This window comes from Phyllostomus discolor, chromosome 4, assembly GCF_004126475.2.
Source record: "Phyllostomus discolor isolate MPI-MPIP mPhyDis1 chromosome 4, mPhyDis1.pri.v3, whole genome shotgun sequence".
Classification (NCBI taxonomy): domain Eukaryota; kingdom Metazoa; phylum Chordata; class Mammalia; order Chiroptera; family Phyllostomidae; genus Phyllostomus; species Phyllostomus discolor.
In genome coordinates this window covers 109,341,675-109,361,189 of record NC_040906.2, presented here as the reverse complement: position 1 = coordinate 109,361,189, position 19,515 = coordinate 109,341,675, and the positions used below count along the sequence as shown (strand labels likewise).

Here is a 19,515-nt window from a genome sequence, read left to right as displayed (position 1 = left end):
TTCAATTTAATTGGAAATTTTAACCCATCGAATTGTATGTATTTCAGGATATGACTTCAAAACATAAAACAAGCAGCAGTATCCTAGAAATCCCCCCAAATATAAGACCTGGCTTCACCAAGATCCAAGAGCCAATAACAGAGGAGGAGTCAGAGCTAGACATGGAACTGGAGCCCACGCTGGAGTCGGAACTACAGACCGGGCTGGACCTGGATCATGGGATGGAGCCTGAGTCAGAGCTAGAACCTGAATCTGAGCTGGAACTCGAGCCTGACCCTGACCCTGAGCCTGAGCCTGAGCCCAAGCCCAGACCCAGGTCAAGGTCTCAGATGTACCCTCAGCAGCAGTACTGGACTCCGAGCTCCCCGAGTCACACTCAGCCTAGGTCATGGTCAGTGGACAAGAGGCGTCCACACATGAATTCATATTCATTTAAGGGCAATGATTCTGCGGACCTCTAGGAGATAAAGTGGGAATACGGGTCAGATTCCCTTGACAAATCCTGCCACCCAAATGGAGTCATTTGGTCAGAAGCCCCAGACTAGTTATAAACTCGCAGTACTTGCTTTGGAGTTCCTCCACCTGCTGTTCTTCCTTGCTCAGAATTGTGATCTCACTCCCAGATCACAATGCTAAATACCAAGAATTACCTCTGAATTGCGACTCCAGGCTCACCTCATTTCACCTTCAGCAGATATTCTAATGAAGGATTTCCTTCTTTGCACCTCTGGTGTTTTTTATCAGATCATCTCTAACTTACTCCTTTCAGCTGCTTCCCTTTCTCCAAAAAGATGAGGCTCAAATAAAATATATAAGTGTAGTTACATTTGGACCCTCCCTGCATTTTCTTCCTTCTCTCTATTCTTTACACCTAAGGCACAGGTGGCAAATACAAGGCCCTTGAGCTAAATCTGGACCTCCACCTTGTTTTATCTGGCCGGGCACCTTGTTTCTACCAGGCAGCAGCACCGAGTTCCTTGCTGCTAATTAAGGAGTAGTTACATTCATACAGTCCTAAAATTACATTTGGCCCTTTGAAGGCAACCTCGAGGCTGGTGTGGCCCCTAGTGAAAATGAGTTTGACACCCCTGGACTAAGGAAATGGGAGGGAGAAATACCAGAAGTGCGTGAACAAGGTGGAGAGGAGATGAGCAAGAAAAAGAAATTTATATTTTATATGCAAGGTGTATTGACTGCACTGATAGTGGAAATAGGCAGGTTAAGCTAGGCCAGCCTCTGAGGCATGTAGGACAAGGAATTGTTAGGCTGAAAGCATTTTTGCCATCTCTCCAAAGTCAGTATCTTATTCTGCCACTGTTTCAGAAGGCCAAGCAGCTGTACCAATTGATGGGAAGATTAACTCTGTAGAACTCTCTCTGGTCTTCAGATGAACATTCATCACTGCTTCTTTTTTAGGTTTTTAAGGTACATGCAATCCAGAATCTGTGCTCTTGCTGGATCAAACTTAGTTAAAATCTGTGACAGGCACGAACCCCTTAAGAACTGGAAAAGTCAATCACTACAAGCTTGGTCCAAATCCCTTAAAAAAAATTCCCCTTCCCCCATTTAAAAAAATCCAGTATGAAGTTAAAACCAGAGGAGAAATAAAGATCCCTGGGCAAAGGTATATGGAATCCTGAATTTTATTTCCCACTCAATAAACAAAATTCCTCTTGCTCGGGTACTCAATTTTTCTCATCTGTTAGATGAAAGAAATCCTTGTTAAAATTCAGGTGTCTCATCACAGAGATAGCATATGCATTCACTCATTCTACAAACATTTACTAAGCACCTACTACATACACAGCACCCCAACAGTAGGGTAGGTAAAACAGTATTATCCCTACTTTATACATGCATAAACTTAGGCTCAGATAAGTTTTACAATTGGCCCAAAGTTATATACAATCGTATGATAAAAGAGGCAAGGGTGCAAGTCACAAGCTTCACTTGTTCATGCTTACTCAACACATTTATTGAACTACTATGTGGCATTTACTGTCCCAGGTGCTGAAGATGTAAGATGAACAGATGACAAAAATAATTATAAGTTGTGGTAAGTACCTTGCAGGTAAAACATAGGAGACTCCAAGGGCATACATCAGGAGGACCTGAAACTATCTTGGGTGTCAGGAAGTTCTTCCTGTGCTAATGACATGTGAACTGGCCTCTGAAGGGTAAGTAGCAGTTAGCCTTAAAGCAGGTTCCAATGACTGCCAGGAGGACAGAGCTTGGTCCACCAAATGGTGGACCAAGAGTGGTGACCATGGGTGAGTACAGAAGCTGGGCACCCAGCAACACAGCCAGATGGAGCCTAAGAGTAATCACCATGGCACCAAAGCCTCCACCAGAAACTGGGTCAAACCAGTAATGAACTGTCAGAGGGGGAGGCCAGGCACAGAACTGTGTCAAAACCAAGAAAACACATTTAAAATGGGAGATGGGAAAGTGCACGAAAAGCCCAGTTTTGGTGGGAAGCCACCCTCTCACTTCCACTCCCTTCTATTCCCACATTTCTGTCGGAAGAAGGTCTTTAGACACAAAATCGATGGCTCCTGGCACCTGGGCCGCAAGTGGTAGAGTTTAGAATTTGGTTCTTCCTGCTACAACTGCAACATAGTTAAATCTTGGCTTTGATGCTTGACCTCAGGAAAACCAACCAGATGTTTGGATAACAGTCTGTCTTTATAGAATATTCTGCTATAAATCCATAGCATCCAGCCTCATCCAAAGTAGTAAGATAAAGAAAAATGGCTGATTGTTAATAGTAACTAGTAACGTAAGTAATAATTAAAAGGCTGAGACTTCTTCCAAATACAGATCACCCAAAATTCTACATCATTTCAGACTTTACAAAATGCTATGGTTCGATTGGTTAGCTACTTTTTTCTTTTTAAATCATTTTTATTGTTACTTACAGTTGTCTCAATTTTTCCCCCTTTGCCCTTTACTTCCCATCCTACCCCCCATTCCCACAGATAATTCCCACACTATTGTTTGTTTCCATGGGCCATTCATACATGTTCTCTGTCTAGTCCCTTCCCCTTCTTTCCACCATTATCCCTGTCTCCCCTACTCTGGTCACTTTAAGTCTGATCTATGTTTCCTTGCCTGTGGTTCTATTTTGCTCATTAGTTTGTTTTGTCCATTAGATTCCTGTTATAGGTGAGTTTATATGGTATTTGTCTTTCACCACCTGGCTTATTTCACTTAGCACAGTGCTCTCCAGTTCCATTCATGCTGCCGCAAAAGGTAGGAGTTCCTTCTTTCTTTCTGCTGTGTAGTATTCCATTGTGTAAATGTATCACAGTTTTTTGATCCACTCATTTATTGATGGCACTTAAGCTGTTTCCAGCACTTGGCTATTGTAAATAGTGCCACTATGAACATAGAGGTGTATAAGTTCTTTTGAATTGGTGACTCAGGATTCTTAGGGTATATTCCTAGCAGTGGAATTGCTGGGTCAAAAGACAGTACCATTTTTAATTTTTTAGGGAAATTCCATATTGTTCTCCACAGAGGCTATACCAGTCTGCATTCCCACCAACAGTGGTCCAGCGTTTCCTTTTTTCCACAGCCTTGCCAGCACTTGTTGTTTGTTAATTTGTTAAGGATGGCCATTCTGACAGGTATGAGGTGAAACCTCAATGTGGTTTTAATTTGCATCTCTCTGATGGCTAGTGATGCTGAGCATCTTTTCAGGTGGCTATGAGCTATCTGTATATCCTCCTTGGAGAAGTGTCTATTCATGTCCTGTGCCAGAGAAGTGTCTGTTCAGATTCTTTGCCCATTTTTTAATTGGGTTCTTTGTCTTCCTGGAGTGGAGTCATGTGAGTTCTTTATATATTTTGGAGATCAAACCCTTGCCCGAGTTATAATTGGCAAATATATTTTCCCATGTGGTTGGTTTACTTTTCATTTTGATGATGGTTTCTTCAGTCATGTAGAAGCTTTTTAGTTTGATGTAGTCCCAGTTGTTTATTTTTTCTATTATTTCCCTTGCTCTAGGAGATTTATTGCCAAAAATATTGCTATGTGGGATATCTGAAATTGGCCTGCCTATATTTTCCTCTAGGACTTTTATGGTATCACAACTTATATTTAAGTCTTTTATGCATTTCGAGTTTATTCTGGTGTATGGTGTAAGTTGGTGGTCTAGTTCATTTTTTTTGCATGTACCAGTCCAGTTTTCCCAACACCATTTATTGAAGAGGCTATCTTTACTCTGTTATGTGTTCATGCCCCCTTTGTCAAATATTAATTGACCATAGAGACTTAGGTTTATTTCTGGATTTACTACACCACATATACAAAAGGAAGGGCATAAACCACATGATCATATCAATAGATGCTAGGAAAGTATTTGATAAAGTACAGCACCCATTTATGATAAAAACATTCATCAAAGTGGACATGGAGCATACTTCAATATAATAAAAGCATATACGAGAAACTTACAGCCAACATCATACCCAATGGTCCAAAACTAAAACTTTTCCCACTAAGATGAGGAACAAGACAAGGGTGTCCACTCTTTTCACTCTTATTCAACACAGTACTGGAAGTTCTAGCCACAATGATCACACAAGAAAAAGAAAAGTCATCCAAATCGGAAAGGAGGAAGTAAAACTGTCATTATTCACAAATGGCATGATAGTGTACATAGAAAACCCTGTAGTCTCCACCAAAAAACTACTTGACCTATTAATGAACTTGGCAAAATAGCAGGATACAAAGTCATTATTCAGCAGTTGATGGCAATTTTGTATACTAACAATGAAATATCAGAAAGAGAAACTAGGGGGAAAAATCCCACTTACTATAGCAACAAGAAAAATAAAGTACCTAGGAATAAACTGAACCAAGGAGGTAAAAGATCTGTATATGGAAAACTATAGAACACTGAAGAAAGAAATTAAGGAAGATATGAATAAATGGAAGCACATATCATGTTCATGGATTGGAAGAATTAACATCATTAAAATGTTCATACTACCCAAAGCAATCTATAGATTCAATGAAACTCCTATTAAAATACCAAGGGCATATTTCACAGATCGAGAAAAAATATTTCAAAAATTTCTATGGAACAAAAAACGACCCTGAATACCCTCAGCAATCTTACAAAAGAAGAACAAAGTGGAAGGGATCACAATACCTTATATCAAACCATACTACAAGGCCACTGTAATCAAAACAGTCTGGTAATGGCATAAGAACAGACACACAGATCAATGGCTAGCTACTTTTCATAGCATTGTCATCATTAAAGCTTTTATCTCTCTAATAAGAAATTAGAGGCAAGTTCTAAAGACTGAGAAACTAGTATAGTCTGGGTCTGAAAGTATAAATGTTTTAGCACAAATTTTTCTCTGTTAAAAAAACTCAGGGAAGCTTGTGTTCTATAGTAATGGTTTTTGTAGCATGCCTTTTATATGGGAAGAATTAAATAGAATCAACAGAACTGCAGAAAAGTAGGTTTGGAAAAGGAACAGATCAAAATAGGTGACTCTAGGTTGCCGTCTCTAAATATGTTACATATCAGAAAGTTCAATGATCATACCCTGAGTATCACCCATATCTGATTTAAATGATATTTAGGTGAGACCTTGGACTTAGACCTTTGAGTTGATGATGTACAAGAAGGACATGGGGCCAGTGGGAGAATTATCAGGGGTGGAATGCTATGGTCTGAATGTACGTTTGCTCCCAAAATTCATATCTTGAAATCCTAACCTGCAAGGTGATGGTATTAGAAAGTGAGGCTTTTGGAAGGTGATGAGGTCACCCTTATAATCATTAATGGGATTATTGCCCTTGTAAAAGAGGCCTCAGAGAGATCCTTCCTCCCTTCTGCCTTGTGAAGACACAGCAAGAAAATGGCCATCCACAAACAAAGAAATGGCTGTTCACCAAATAATAAATCTGCTAGCACTTTGATCTTGGACTTCCCAGAGTCTGGAATTGTGAGAAATTTCTGTTATTTATAAGCTACCCAGTGTGTAGTAATTTGTTACAGTAGCCCAAATGGACTAAGACACCCAAGGACTTAACTATGTTGCATCTAGATTCAACTCTTATTTATCAGTAGAAATAGAGGAAGTAATGTCATGATACAAAATCATTAATGATCTTGGGATAATAGGATCTCAGTGCTAGGGTGGACTGTAAGAATCATCTAGTCTAATTACCCATCTAATCTCTTACAATTTATTTTAACAAACACTTACTGGGAGATTCATTGTATCTCAAATACTCTGTGTTTCAATAACCTGTTGCTGTATAACAACCTACCCCCAAACTTAGTAGCTTAGAACAATAGTTGTGCATTTATTTGTTCATAGTTCTGCCATCAGGCTGGGTTTAGCTGGGCCTATTCATAAGGCTGCAGTCATTTACAGATTCAACTGGGGCTAGAAATCGAAGATGGCTTTACACATGTCTGACACCTCAGCAGGGATGGTAGGAAGAGCTGGAGGCTGCCAGGCCTCTCTCTCTCTCCATATGGTCTCTCCAGGAGGGTACCTGGACCTTACATGGCTGCTCTAGGCAGTGAGTCACAAACCACATTCTGTTGATCAAAGTAAGTGACAAGGCCAGCCTTGATTCAATGTGAGGGCAAATACTCTCTACTTCTTGAAGGGAAAAGATCCCTTCAAATGACCTTGAAACATTTGAAACCAGAGGTGGACTAAATTTAACTAAAGCCACAACACAGTTCAATTTCTAATAGAATTGAGATGATTAGTCCCTCACCTTATTTGCCTAACAAGTACATATCCTATGTGAGGAGAAATTATATTGACTTCAGTCTTTATTGTTTGTACAACATCCAGCACACAATTAAGAAAAAAAAATATAAGACATTTGAAGAGGCATGAAAAATATCTAATAATTAAGAAAAAGTATACAATAGAAGCAGTCCCCCAGATAATCCAGGTGTTGGAGTTAGCAGTCAAAAACTTCAAAATAACTATTATAAATATGTTCAAGAAAGTAGAGTAAAAGATGTACAAAATGAATAAGAAGATGAGTAATTTCAAAAGAGAATTATAATCTACGGAAAAAAGAATCAAATGGACATTCTAAAAGTGAAATACCAAATATTGGAAATAAAAACTCATTGGGAAGATAACAGACTCATTGGACAGGTTTAACAACAGACTAGATAAACCAAAATACAGATTGTATAACTCAAAAAGAGTAAGTAGAAAATATTCAAAATGAAGCACATAGAGGAAAAATGGGGGTGGGGGGACAGCAGAGAGCATTCAAGACACATAGAACATAGTCAGGTGGCCTAAGATATGTGTTTTAGGAGCCCCGGGAAAAAGAGAATGTATAAAGTAACATTTGAGGATACAGTGACTGAGAATTTGCCAAAACATGAAAGATTGCAACTCAGAGATTGAAGAAGGTTAACAAACTCTTAGCAAGATAAATAGAAAGAAGGCCAAGCATAGGCCTATCATAGTCAAATTGCAAAAAACCAAAGGTGAACAACAAGTCTTAATATCAGCTGGAGTGAATACACATGCTTACAGAGAAACAACACTATTGCTAACTTTTAAGAGAACCTATGGAGAACCAGAAGAACATAGAATGACATTATTTAGGTTCTGAAAGAAAAAATGGTCTGTACCCAGTGAAAATATCCTCTAAAAAATAAGGTGAAATAAAGATGTTATTAGACCAACAGAAATTGAGAGAATTCATCACCTACAGATTCTCTCTGCAAGAAATGTTAAAGAAAGATCTCTAGGCTGAAGGAAAATGACTCCAGGGGGAAGGAAGCTCAAAAGTGCACAAAGGAATGAAGAACGTTGGGAAGGTTAAATATATGGATCCATATGGAAGAATATTGACTGTGATTGCTTAAAGCAACAATAATAACTGTTTTGGGCAGTTTATAAAATGTAAAAGTATGCTATGTGACTAAAAAATTACAAAAGACAGTGGTAAATGGAGCTAAATTATTCATGAATTGTAAAGAACAAATTTAAGGTACATCATAAGTGAAAGATAAATATTACATCTGGGGAAACTACTAAAATAATATTTTTAAAGGTATAATTAAAAATTAATAGAGGAGATAAATGGAATAATAAAAACCCTTGACTAACCCAAAGTAAGCAGAAACTTGAATAAAAGAACAAAGAATATGTGGGACAAATAGGAAAGAAATACCAAGATGGCAGTCTTAAACTCAGCTATATCGATGACTAAATAGACTAAGCATTTCAATGAAAAGACACAGATTTTTCTGAATGAATGTTTTTTAAATCCAATTATACATGCTGCTTATGAGAGGGACACTTTAAATACACCAAGCAAAGGGTATCCAAGAGAAAGGTGAAATGGCAATATTAGTATCAGACAAAGAAGATGGGAGATAAGAAGTATTCCTAAGGGATAAAGGCCACATTGCACAGTGATGAAAGGGGTCAATTAAACAGATCATAACCCTAACTTCATGTGCATTTAATAACATAGTTTCAAAATATTTAGAGCAAAATGATGGAAATAAGAGGAGAAATAAACAAATCTATGAGTACAGTTGAAGATTTTTTTAACACAATTGTTTCAGTGCAGAAACAACATATTCTAGATTCCTTGTATTTTCCAGGAGGAAGATAGAGATGGTGATTAGCTCCATTTTTCAAATTAAATATGTATAGCAATATTTTAAGGGTAGCCATTAAAATAAATGAAACATGTAATTTCCAAACCAGTAAAGAGAACAATAGTGGGGAGTGAACTCAATTAATCAAACAAGGAGAAGGGACAAGCAAGGAGAAAAACTTCATACTGTTGTGAAGATCAAACACATGTTGTTCACTTCTGAGGTCTCTGTTTCAGACTGACTCCAAAAAGTTGTTTGTTTGTGTCATCAAACAAAAAAAAAGGTTTGAAAATCATTTTAGCCCACATTCTTTTCCCCACCTAAATGTGGCATGAGGAGCAGCTTTCTATATATCTGAATCTTTTCACCCATTCATTCACCTACCCAGTTGTTTATTCTGTTATTCCTCCATGCATGCACAGATCAAATATTCAATATAGTCCTTGCCGTGAAGGTATTCATAATCTGGATGAGAAGACAGATGGATAGAAGAATAAACTACAGTGTGATGTGTGCAACCCAAAAATTGATACATATACAGAGGGGAGAAGGAGGAGAGATGAAGTTTTCCGGGACAGTGCCATCCACTCTTTTTTGACTGTAGTCCATGTTTTATAGCACAACACATACACACCCCTCCCTGAGACAAAAGTTCCAAGAAATTATACTTTCCCTCATGTTAACTGATATGTCAATATTTTGTTCTTTTCTATTTCTCAGACAGAACTGAGTTCTGTTTTATTGTTTAATTATCTTTTAAAATAGTAAAAACTATTTCAAAAGTTGATCAGTGAGCCCTGAAAAGTATGGCTCAGTTGGTTGGACATCGTCCCACAAAGTGAAAGATCACCCATTTGACTCCCCGTCAGGGCACATGCTTAGGTTGTGGGTTTCTCTCCCTTTCGTCCTCCCTTTCCTTCTCTCTCTAAAAAATAAATTAACTTAATTATTTAAAAAGTTAATCAGCGAAATACCTCACTCCTAGCGCCATTCCACACTCTCATTCCCAAATTCTCTTCTCTTCTAGGAACTATAATTGTAGGTTTGTCTATTTCTCTTTTCATTCTGTCACATTTGCATACGTATTCTGATGATCTGCTCTTCATTTAGCTTTGTTATAGCTTCTTGATGAAGGGGCCCATTTATTCCTAATGAAATGATACTTTTTTGTGACTGGTGATATTTTTGCTCTGAAATTTATTTTATCTAATATTAACATTGCCATTCCTACTTTTAAAAAATATAGTGTTATCATGGTAAACCTTTTTTCTATTCTTTTATTTTTAACATATTTGTGTCTTTATATTTAAAGTGGTTTTCTTGTAGGCAGCATGTAGTTGGGTCTTGTTTTTTTTCTTTGTCTGAAAATCTCTTGCTTTTATTTAGGATATTTAGACCATTTGCATTTAATGTGATTATTGATATGGTTAGGTTTGAGTCTATCACCTTGTTATTTGTATCATCTGTTTTTTGTTTCATTCTTTTTCTGCATTGAATTTTTTAGTGATTCAATTTTATAATTTTAATAGTTGGAATTTTTAGCTATAACTCTTTATTGGGTTGTTTTAGTGGTTGAGTCGGCATTTGTAATATACATATTTAACATCACTGTCTACCTTCAAGTGATATGATTACATGTATTATATTAGAACATTACGATATACCCTTGCACATCTTCCCTCCTAGGCTTTGTGCTATTGTCATTTTACTTCTACATGCTATTATTTTTATTTTAAACAGCCAATTATCTTTAAGAAGATTTAAATAAGAAGAAAAAATTCTAATATTTACCCACATTACATTTTTGTTGCTCTTCATTCCCATGTGTAAATCCCTATTTCCATCTGGTATCATTTGCCTTCTGCTTGAAACACTTCCTTGCACAATTCTTGTAGTGCAAGTCTTTCAGATTTTTTTATGTCAGAAAAAGTCTTTATTCCATCTTTGTTTTTTAAAGATATTTTCACTAAGTAGAATCTAGGTAGACAGTTGAAGTATTTTAAAGAGGTTGTTTCACTCTTCTGGCTTACATAGTTTCTTTCTTTCTTCCCTTTTTTTCCCCTTTTCTTCAACTTTATTTCATATTCCCACCACAATGATGACTCCTTTAATTTAAACTAAGAACCACAGAGGGTTCCTGAAAGGGTGGCAGCAAAGGAATGGAGGTGTCAGAGACTGAGGGGCATGCGGTGGGTAATCAGCAAATTGTCTTGACTGGGCTCTTGAAGTTGCTGGCGGCTTGGAGCTGCTGCTGGTAGGCCATCGGATGGATCTTGAAACCATACAGCCTGGGCACAAACTGGTTGCTGGGCCACTTGGGTTGGTACTCAGGGTGTACCATGAACAGCATGTGAGGGAAACCAGTGCCGAAGTAGGCGCCGCCCGTGTGGTGGTGCCTTGATGACTTGGGTGTGTACACGCCCATGCACTTGGGGCAGTAGAGCTTCACTATGGCCTCACCTGGGATGTCCAAAAGGCTGATGGGAAGCATTGGCTGATTCTCACAGTACACACATGGACAGTAGCCAAAGTCTCCATGCTGGTATTTTTCCAACATCTGGGCGATGCCACGGTTGGTGAGGTTATAGCGGGTGTGGATCAATCCATAAAGCATCTCAACTGTCTGCTCAATCAGGTCACTCAGGTTTGGGTTGTATTCCAGTTCATCAGGCTCCAGGTCCAAGATCATGTCTAGGGCTTGTCAATAATGAGGCACCTGCTCATTGAGTACAGTGAGGTTGAATTTTTCCTGGATGTAATCTTCATCCACCTCACAGAAGAATTCATTGCCACGAAGCCCACAGAACCAAGAAATCCAGGGCACCTCCTCTGAGCTGCTCATCTTCATGTCAGCATCTGGACTGGTGGCTGGGACTGGGGGCCAGGACTGGGGTGGGGGAGGGGAGTTACTACTTCCAAGGAACAGCAGCTACTGCTAAAGGGCTAAAGCGCAGGCCAAGGACTGGATCACAGGATGCAAAGTTGGGGGAAGGGGAGGGAGTGGGGGAAGGGATGAGTAGAAAAGTGAGCTGGCTTGCATAGTTTCTAAAGAGAAATCGGCTGTCGTCTTTTTCTTGTTTCTCTGCATGCAATGTGTCTTTTATCTCTGGCTGCTTTCACGATTTCTTTCTTTTTTTTTTTTCTTACAGAATTACCAGAACTTTTCTTTTGGCTTAGTCTTATTAAGGATTGCTCTTTATTACTGGTTTTAAGTAAATTGATTATAATGTACTTTGGTGTAGTTTTCATGTCTCTTCTGCTTGGAGTTCACTGAGGTTTTTGGGTCTTGTGGTTTATAGTTTTTATCAAAGCTGCAAAATTTTTGCCCATTCTTCTTCAAATATTTATCTTTCCCTCTCCCTTCTCTTCCAGGAACTCTACTTACATGTATGTTAGCCCACTTGAACTTGTCCTATAGCAAACTGATACTCTCAGTTTTCTTTTCCCTTTTTCTTTTTATTTTCTTTAGTCTTTTTTTTTTTTTTTAATTTGGGGTAACTTCTGCAGCTATATCTTCAGGTTTACTGATTCTTTTTCTTCTACAGTGTCTAAATCAGCTGTTGATTCCATCCAGGAATTTTTTCCATCTCAGACATTATTGTTTTCTTTTCTAGAAGTTGAATTTTTGTCTTTTTGACATCTCCCCTACATAACATGTTCATCATTTTCTATAGTTTCTTAAACATATGGAATACAGTTAAAGTTGTTTTAATGCTCTTTTTCAGTGATTCTATCATCAGTCCCAGCTGGTGTGGTTCAGTGGATTGAGCGCTGGCCTGTGAACCAAAGGGTCATCAGTTCGATTCCCAGTCAGAGCACATGTCTGGGTTGTGGGTCAGGTCCCCAGTATAGGGGCGCATGAGAGGCAACCACACATTGATGTTTTTCTCCCTCTCTTTTTCCCTCACTTCTGCTCCCTAAAAATAAATAAAATCTTTTAAAAAAAGAATAAGTAATTTCTATTGTCAATGTACTTTCTGGGTCAATTTTAATTGGCTGATTTTTCTTCTCATTAAGGGTCATATTTTTCTGCTTCTTGCATACTTGTTAACTTTAACTGGACACTAGACCAATCATGCTAGGTATTGTAAATTTGGTCTTGTTGGGGATGGGAAACAATTGTATTCCTATAAATATTCTTGAGCTTTGTTACGGGATATGGCTAAGTTATCAGGAAATAGTTTGTTCACTTCAGGTATTACTTTTATGCTTTGTTAGGTGAGGGCAGAGCAGCATTTAATCCAGAGTTAATTCTTCCCCAAAACTGAAACAAAAATTTTCTACATATTCTACTCAGTGCTCTGAAAATTGGACTTAACATAGTCAAAGAAGCCTCATGCTCTAATAAAGTTTGCATTATTTTATAAATCTGCAAATGAAGACATTTCTGATCTGATAACATAGATTTGTTAAAACAAAGCTTTTCATTATGAGAATACTTGTTCTTTAATAAAAATCTATAAAACACAAAAATCAGCAGGAAAAAGATTCTCCTGTTTTTCACTCCCTAGAAATAAATTCTGTTAACATTCTGGATGCTTCCTTCGCTCTCCTGGAAGCCATGAGCTTTGTCTTCGTAAAGGAGGGATTCTCCCCTCCCAGAGTTATAGAAACTTTCAACATTTCAGCAAATTAGGGGTGCTCTGATTAAATCTAAGAAAAAAATAACCCATCCTAACATGAATTTCTTGTTCTCAGGAAGATTAAAATAACCTGGGAAGCCCTCCAGCAGCCCACATCCAGCCCCAGCCCTCTAGGCAGCTCCCAGGCATACAAGTTTATTTCTATCATCGTTTCTTCAGATTTAATAAAGTTAAGGAACTGCCAGAGATTCCCCCACCCTCTCCAGTTTTTTTAGGGAGCCTTGGTCCATGGCTACACTTCCAGCCTCAGGGCAGGCTGTCCTCGGCCAAGCTGTGAAGTCAGCATTTTACCTTCAGATTTTTTCACTTGAGGGACATTCGAGTGCTTGCCATGTGCTGAGCCCTATGCTCATCTGAGATTTTACAGAATGACTCCCTGCTCTGAAGGAAATCATAGGCTGCTGGGGGAGAAAGCATATAACCCAGGGACTATAATGCTGAATACACTGATCCCCTGTGTTGTTTCAAGACCTTGCAGGCTTGGAGGGAGAAGGGGGAGGCAGAACTCTACCATGCCCTCTGCTGGGGGCATTAAGAAAGGTTTTTAGGGGTTTTTTTTTGGGGGGGGGGAGTGTATGTGTATTTTACAAGAACACCAAACATACTTCATTAGCACAAACAAGCAGCCATAGCAAGACGCAGCAAGCAGAAACATACATCAGCAGTAAAAGAGTTACTGTTGCATACAAATACAGCTTTTCTTTTTTGTAGTCTTGGTAATTTTGTAGTCTTTTTTGTAGACTTGGTAGTCTTTTGTAGTCATAGAGATGTGAAACAACATTCTCTAGCAGCAGTAACTAAGGAGCACTGACCAGTGGTTCAGAGCACATTAACACAAAAACACAAGAATGAATTTAACTGCTTTACTGCAAAATGCCTACGGCAGAAGTGTAAATTCAGTTTAATACTAAGAAGCAAACACTAGAAGTTGTTATTACTTCCAAAATAGCTCACCCAAGTAGTATTGTATACTACTGTAACAAAAAGTTGCTAAATAAAGTTTTTTTACAGATACAATCATTGTACAGTAGCTTTTAAACCTGCAATTTTTCAGATTTTCTAAAAAAAATAAAATGCACTGAAATTCTGTAGTTGTGCTTAAGTAATTCAGCTATGAGTTTACAACAAAGAGATAAATACTTCCATCCAAATTACTAATTACAATCTAACAATAATCTCAACACCAGCAACCACTGTAGTTACTATTGTCTGATTTATTTGGGCATCTTCTAGTCTCATTTTCTTCATGGTTCACAAATTCATCATGGGCAGACAAAAAGATCCAACTTCAATGAATTGACAATTAGACTGTATCTGTCAACTTTAATAAAAGCCCTGGAGTGTATAGCTCAGTGGGTTGAGCGCTGGCCTGCAAACCAAGAAGTCACTGGTTCGATTCTCAGTCAGGACACATGCCTGGGTTGCAAACCAGGTCCCCAGTAAAGGCTGTGCAAGAGGCAACCACACATTGATGTTTCTCTCCCTCTCTTTCTCCCTCCCTTCCTACTCTCTAAAAATAAATAAATAAAATCCTCTTAAAAAATCATGCACAGGACTACATTATAGCAGCTATTCTAAATGTTTAAGTAAAAGGACTCATTAAAGAAATAATACCCAAGGCCTTTAAATAAAATTCTATTACCAATTGTATAAATCTGAAATTTTAAGAACTATTATTTAGAAAACGGTTTACTCAAGAATAAACTATATCAGTACTTATGTGCACTGCTCTAAGTGGCCAGAAAACTGAATTTTTTTTTCCTAAGAGGAAGGAAGTATTTAATTTTTGGACTTCCAAAGCTTGATTTATAATAACTACAAACAGTGCTACTTTTGGAAATTTACAGGAAATTTCTGAAAAATAATTTCAAACATTAGTCACACTGTTGAAATACTCATTCAATACTGATATTTTATTCTTCAGTAAGAAATAAAGTTCTTCATAGCAAATGCCCCAGAGTTGCCTCACTCAGTAACTACAGCCATTAAAAACTAAACAGCTGGCCCTAGATGGGTAGCTCAGTTGGTTAGAGCATCGTCCTGATATGCCAAGGTTGTAGATTTGATCTCTGGTCAAGGAACATACAAGAAGCAACCAGTGAGTGCATAAATAAGTGGGAGAACAAATTGATCTCTCTCTCTCTCTTTTTCTTTAAAAAACCCCAATAAATTTTAAAAAATTAAAATAACAAATAACCAAACAGCTAAATTGGCAAAATGTTGTCTCTATCTGTTGTCTCAATGGGCACCACCTTTATCTAACAGCACATCACATCTGGTGGGTACTAACATTAAGTCTACATACTGCACTGAATAGCAACACAGGTATGCACATGACAGCAGATCTAGTTAATGCCCTTTGAAGACAGGATGGTTTACCTTGCCTTGACTGGTTCTCATTTTAATGTGAGAATGCTAACTTATTGTTTATAATGATACTCTGATATAATGATTTTTTAAAAATTCAGTAACACTGATGGTAAAGGAATCTCATTCATTCCATCACATGCAATGTATCTGCAGATTACGGCACCACAGACAAACTGCGGGCTAAGAGGGAAAGTCCTGTTTAGTGACATGGCAAGTTGGTTCAAAAACATTCAAGAACTGGGATCTTTATAATGTTGCAGAAGTCCTGTTACAGTGGAGGAGTGAAATTCACAAGAGTGATGAACACTAAAACTAAAGTTGTGATTCTACTGTTCAATTCAGGCAGGCAGGGATCTGTCGTAGTGTGGGGAGTTCACAGAGAGGAGGACTTTTGCGCATTCCGGGAGCAAAAATGTACCTTCAGGTTTGCCTCTGAGAAGAGCTTCTCCTTGGCCCTGGTTGGGTAGCTAAGTTGGTTAGAGGGTTGTCCCGATACACCAAGGTTGCAATTTGATCCCTGGTCAATGCACATATAAGAATCAAACAAAGAATGAATGCATAAATAAATGGAACAACAAATCTCTCTCTCTTTCTCTCTCTCTCATACAAACACACACACATATCAATAATAAAAAATAAAATAAAATAAAATAAAGAAGGCCTCTGCTTTGTAACCATCCATCACTCTCCAGCAACAGAAATTACTGTAATCTGAAGCACACTGGCATGAAGCAGTGAATGTAATCAATCTGTGTCCAGACTTTTCAAGCTCTGTGTCTGCTGGCATGGACATGGCTCTCTCCAGACACCTGGAGGTACTTCTCCCTACGTGACTGCAGACACAATGTGCTTGTGCCCTCTTCTGAGTCACAATTAGCTTGTGAAATTGCATAATTGTCCCCACCTATCTCAGTCATTCCAGGAGCCAAACTTTGGTCCTAGTTTGTATAACAAATGACCCTGTGCAGTGGATTCAAATGTATGCATTTGTCATTGGGAGGAGGTCAACCCCTTCTTCAATACTAAGCCATCTTCTCTCTCTAAGCTTATCTTCTTCATCTTCTGTAGAAGCCAAGGATGGAACAAATGTACCAAAAAATGTTGAATGTGGGCTCACAGGGACTGAATGCTGTTTAATCAAATGCCATTCTGGGCCTAAACCTGAGCCAACAGGAAAAGGACATTTCTCAAGCATTTTTCAGAAAGGTGTATTTTTCTTTTATTAGAAAAGAAGAGCTTTGATGGCTTGTAACTTTTCATGGGACAACACAAGCCCATACTCCCCTGCACCTCTGTCTCAGACAGCAACTTCCCATGGATGTGCTGGAAACGCAGTCCCCATCGCACACGCAGCTTATACCGCATCACCTCTCTCTCCTTTGACATCGCTCTGAGTTCTACCAAACTTTTTATAAGAATCTTGTGAACTTTGTGTCTTTGTAGAACAGGTATGTTTTTTCTTCCCACTCCATGGAGCATGTGAAGAATAGCAATCTCTTCTTGTAAGTCTCGCTCCCAGCTTGAACACATGAATCATTACCTGTTTCAAAGCTTATTTCAACAATCTCAGGAATTTCAATGGCATGATTTTGGTTTCTCCTTGACGAAGTCTTTGAAGGATTTAATCCCATTGGAAAGCAACATTTTCTATAATGGGACTGCTTTGCTGCTGAGGTGCTGAGTCTCCCATACCGATGTTTTTGTCTTTGACAAACACAGGTTGGAGTTCACCATGGCTTCCTCCCTTATGACTGAAGACATTCTGACACCTGTATTTGAAGTTATTCTACATTTCCCCCACCTTATCCATTGATTAGATCATGACCAACAGCAGGAGGGGCTTTGGAAGGACAGGAGCCTTGAAGGAAACGTGTGATTCCTCTGAGGTCCTTGACCTGCTACACCCACTGAAACTTGTCCACTGGTTTTCATTCCTCTGGTAGAACCTGTCTGACATCTCAATACATCCTAGAGATAGTGCATGGGAGACAGAACGAGACCCCCACTCTCCCTTCTCACTACTACCCTGGGCTGCCCCTTTTCTTCCAGGAAACACATGTACTTTTATCAGTGGCCTACAGGCAGGCCAAGATAGTGGCACTCATTTGTTAACCCTTTATTGTGTGCCAGGCTCTCTTCCACACACTTCACAAAAGTTAAACACATCTTTCTGCACAACAACCTGAGAGGCAGAGCTGTCACTATTCCTGTTTTCTAGGTGAGGAAACTGTAGGACAGGAAATCGCTCTCCCCTGGATTCCACCTGAGGTCCCTAACTACCATCTGTCTACTGCTTAGCATCTGCAATGGTGGGGTTTGAGGGTAAGTCCAATTTCCAGCCTCGTAAGAGAGAAGGGTGGTGCCCCACAAAGGAAAAGAAGCAGGGTTCAGCCCTGGCTGGCGTAGCTCAGAGGATTGAGCGCAGGCTGCGAACCAAAGTGTTGCAGTTTCGATTCCCAGTCAGGGCGCATGCCTGGGTTGCAGGCCATGACCCCCAGCAACCGCACATTGATGTCTCTCTCTCTCTTTCTCCCTCCCTTCCCTCTCTAAAAATAAATAAATAAAATACAAAAAAAAAGAAGCAGGGTTTAGATGGAGGGCGATCCTATTTCCTGAGTGTATGAGATGGTGCAGATACCTTACAGGCATTACCATATTTCATCATCACTTCCCTCTATGCCTCTTTTTATCCTCAATTTATCTTTTTTCATCCAGGGTAAGGCGAAGAGTTTGTTCAAAGTCACAGCTATTCAATATCAGTGTCAGGATTTAAATCTAGGTTGGATGCTAAAAAGTAGACCTTTCCTCTCCTCAGTGCAACTTTGATTTGGGGAACGGTGGACTTTCGATTGGTGTCTTTGAACTGAAAAACCCGAATCAGTGCCCTGGGTGTCTCTGTGTCTCTGCCTCCTCTCCTGCCCACCTATCCACACACCCTGACACCCCTGGTTTTTGCATTCTTTCATTACATCCCACAGATATTCACTGAACACCTACTATGTGCCTGATACTTCCCTAGGCCCCAAGGATAGAGTAGTGAACAAAAGTCACTATCATTCCAAGGAAGAGAGGGGCATGCAAGACAAACAAACACACACAAAAAGGCCCCTCTCCCTCCCCAAAGAATCATTCTCTGATGCACTGCCAAGGGGCACATGAACCTCACAGGGGTCCAAACAAAGGGACATATTGAAATACGGGTCTGTGTGCACTGATAAAGTAAACAACTTGAGTGATTGGGCAACACATCTTTCCGAAAGTCAGACAGTTTCCAATCATTTGCTTTCAATAAAATTAAATAAGAACCTCCTGATGGGTCATTACAATAAGTTTTGATGATGATTACTATGTATTTTTTGGCATATTATTTGGAAGGAGTTTCAGAAACACTGAATGCTATTAGTACAGCAAAACACTTTACATTCCCATTTATTTATTTTATGTGAATAAGTTTTCTCAGCCACTGCAAAAAAAAAAAAAGAAGAAGAAGAATAGAAAAACACAAGATGTATTGAGAAAAATCACCTACCACTGCACTGAGATACATCTGCAATAAAATTTCCTTTATCAAAAAGTGATGCTATACATTATTTTTATTAACAATACAATAATAATACTTGCAATGATAGGTAAAAAAGGTTTTAGAGGATTATGATCTCAGGAAATTCTTACATATTAAATTTCAATGTGGAGAAATATAACAAACTTTCAAGAAAAAATTATATTACCTGAGGATAAACTTCTGTGGGAGGAAAGTAGAAAAAAATATATGTTCAAGGAGAAAAGGGGTAATATGAAATTTCTTGTAGTTAACAAAGTAATATTACATTTTTTACACATATAAGTGGATGATGGCAGGTATCAAACTGCTATTGTATT

At 38.7% G+C, this 19,515-nt stretch overlaps 1 protein-coding gene and 2 pseudogenes across 1 annotated transcript in view; 1 reads left to right on the top strand and 2 right to left on the bottom strand.

Moving 5' to 3' along the window:
• The window catches only part of SLC26A8 (solute carrier family 26 member 8), a 70,904-nt gene extending 68,928 nt beyond the window's left edge, over positions 1-1,976 (top strand). Inside the window, exon 19 of the mRNA XM_028510335.2 lies at positions 48-1,976. Coding sequence (XP_028366136.1) covers positions 48-461 — 414 coding nt within the window. The 3' untranslated portion in view covers positions 462-1,976. The remainder of the gene's footprint in view (positions 1-47) is intronic.
• Positions 1,977-10,698: 8,722 nt separating this feature from the next.
• Positions 10,699-11,575, bottom strand: LOC114495229 (annotated as a pseudogene).
• A 3,860-nt stretch (positions 11,576-15,435) lies between these two features.
• On the bottom strand, positions 15,436-17,705 carry LOC114495606 (annotated as a pseudogene).
• Between the last annotated feature and the right edge of the window lie 1,810 nt (positions 17,706-19,515).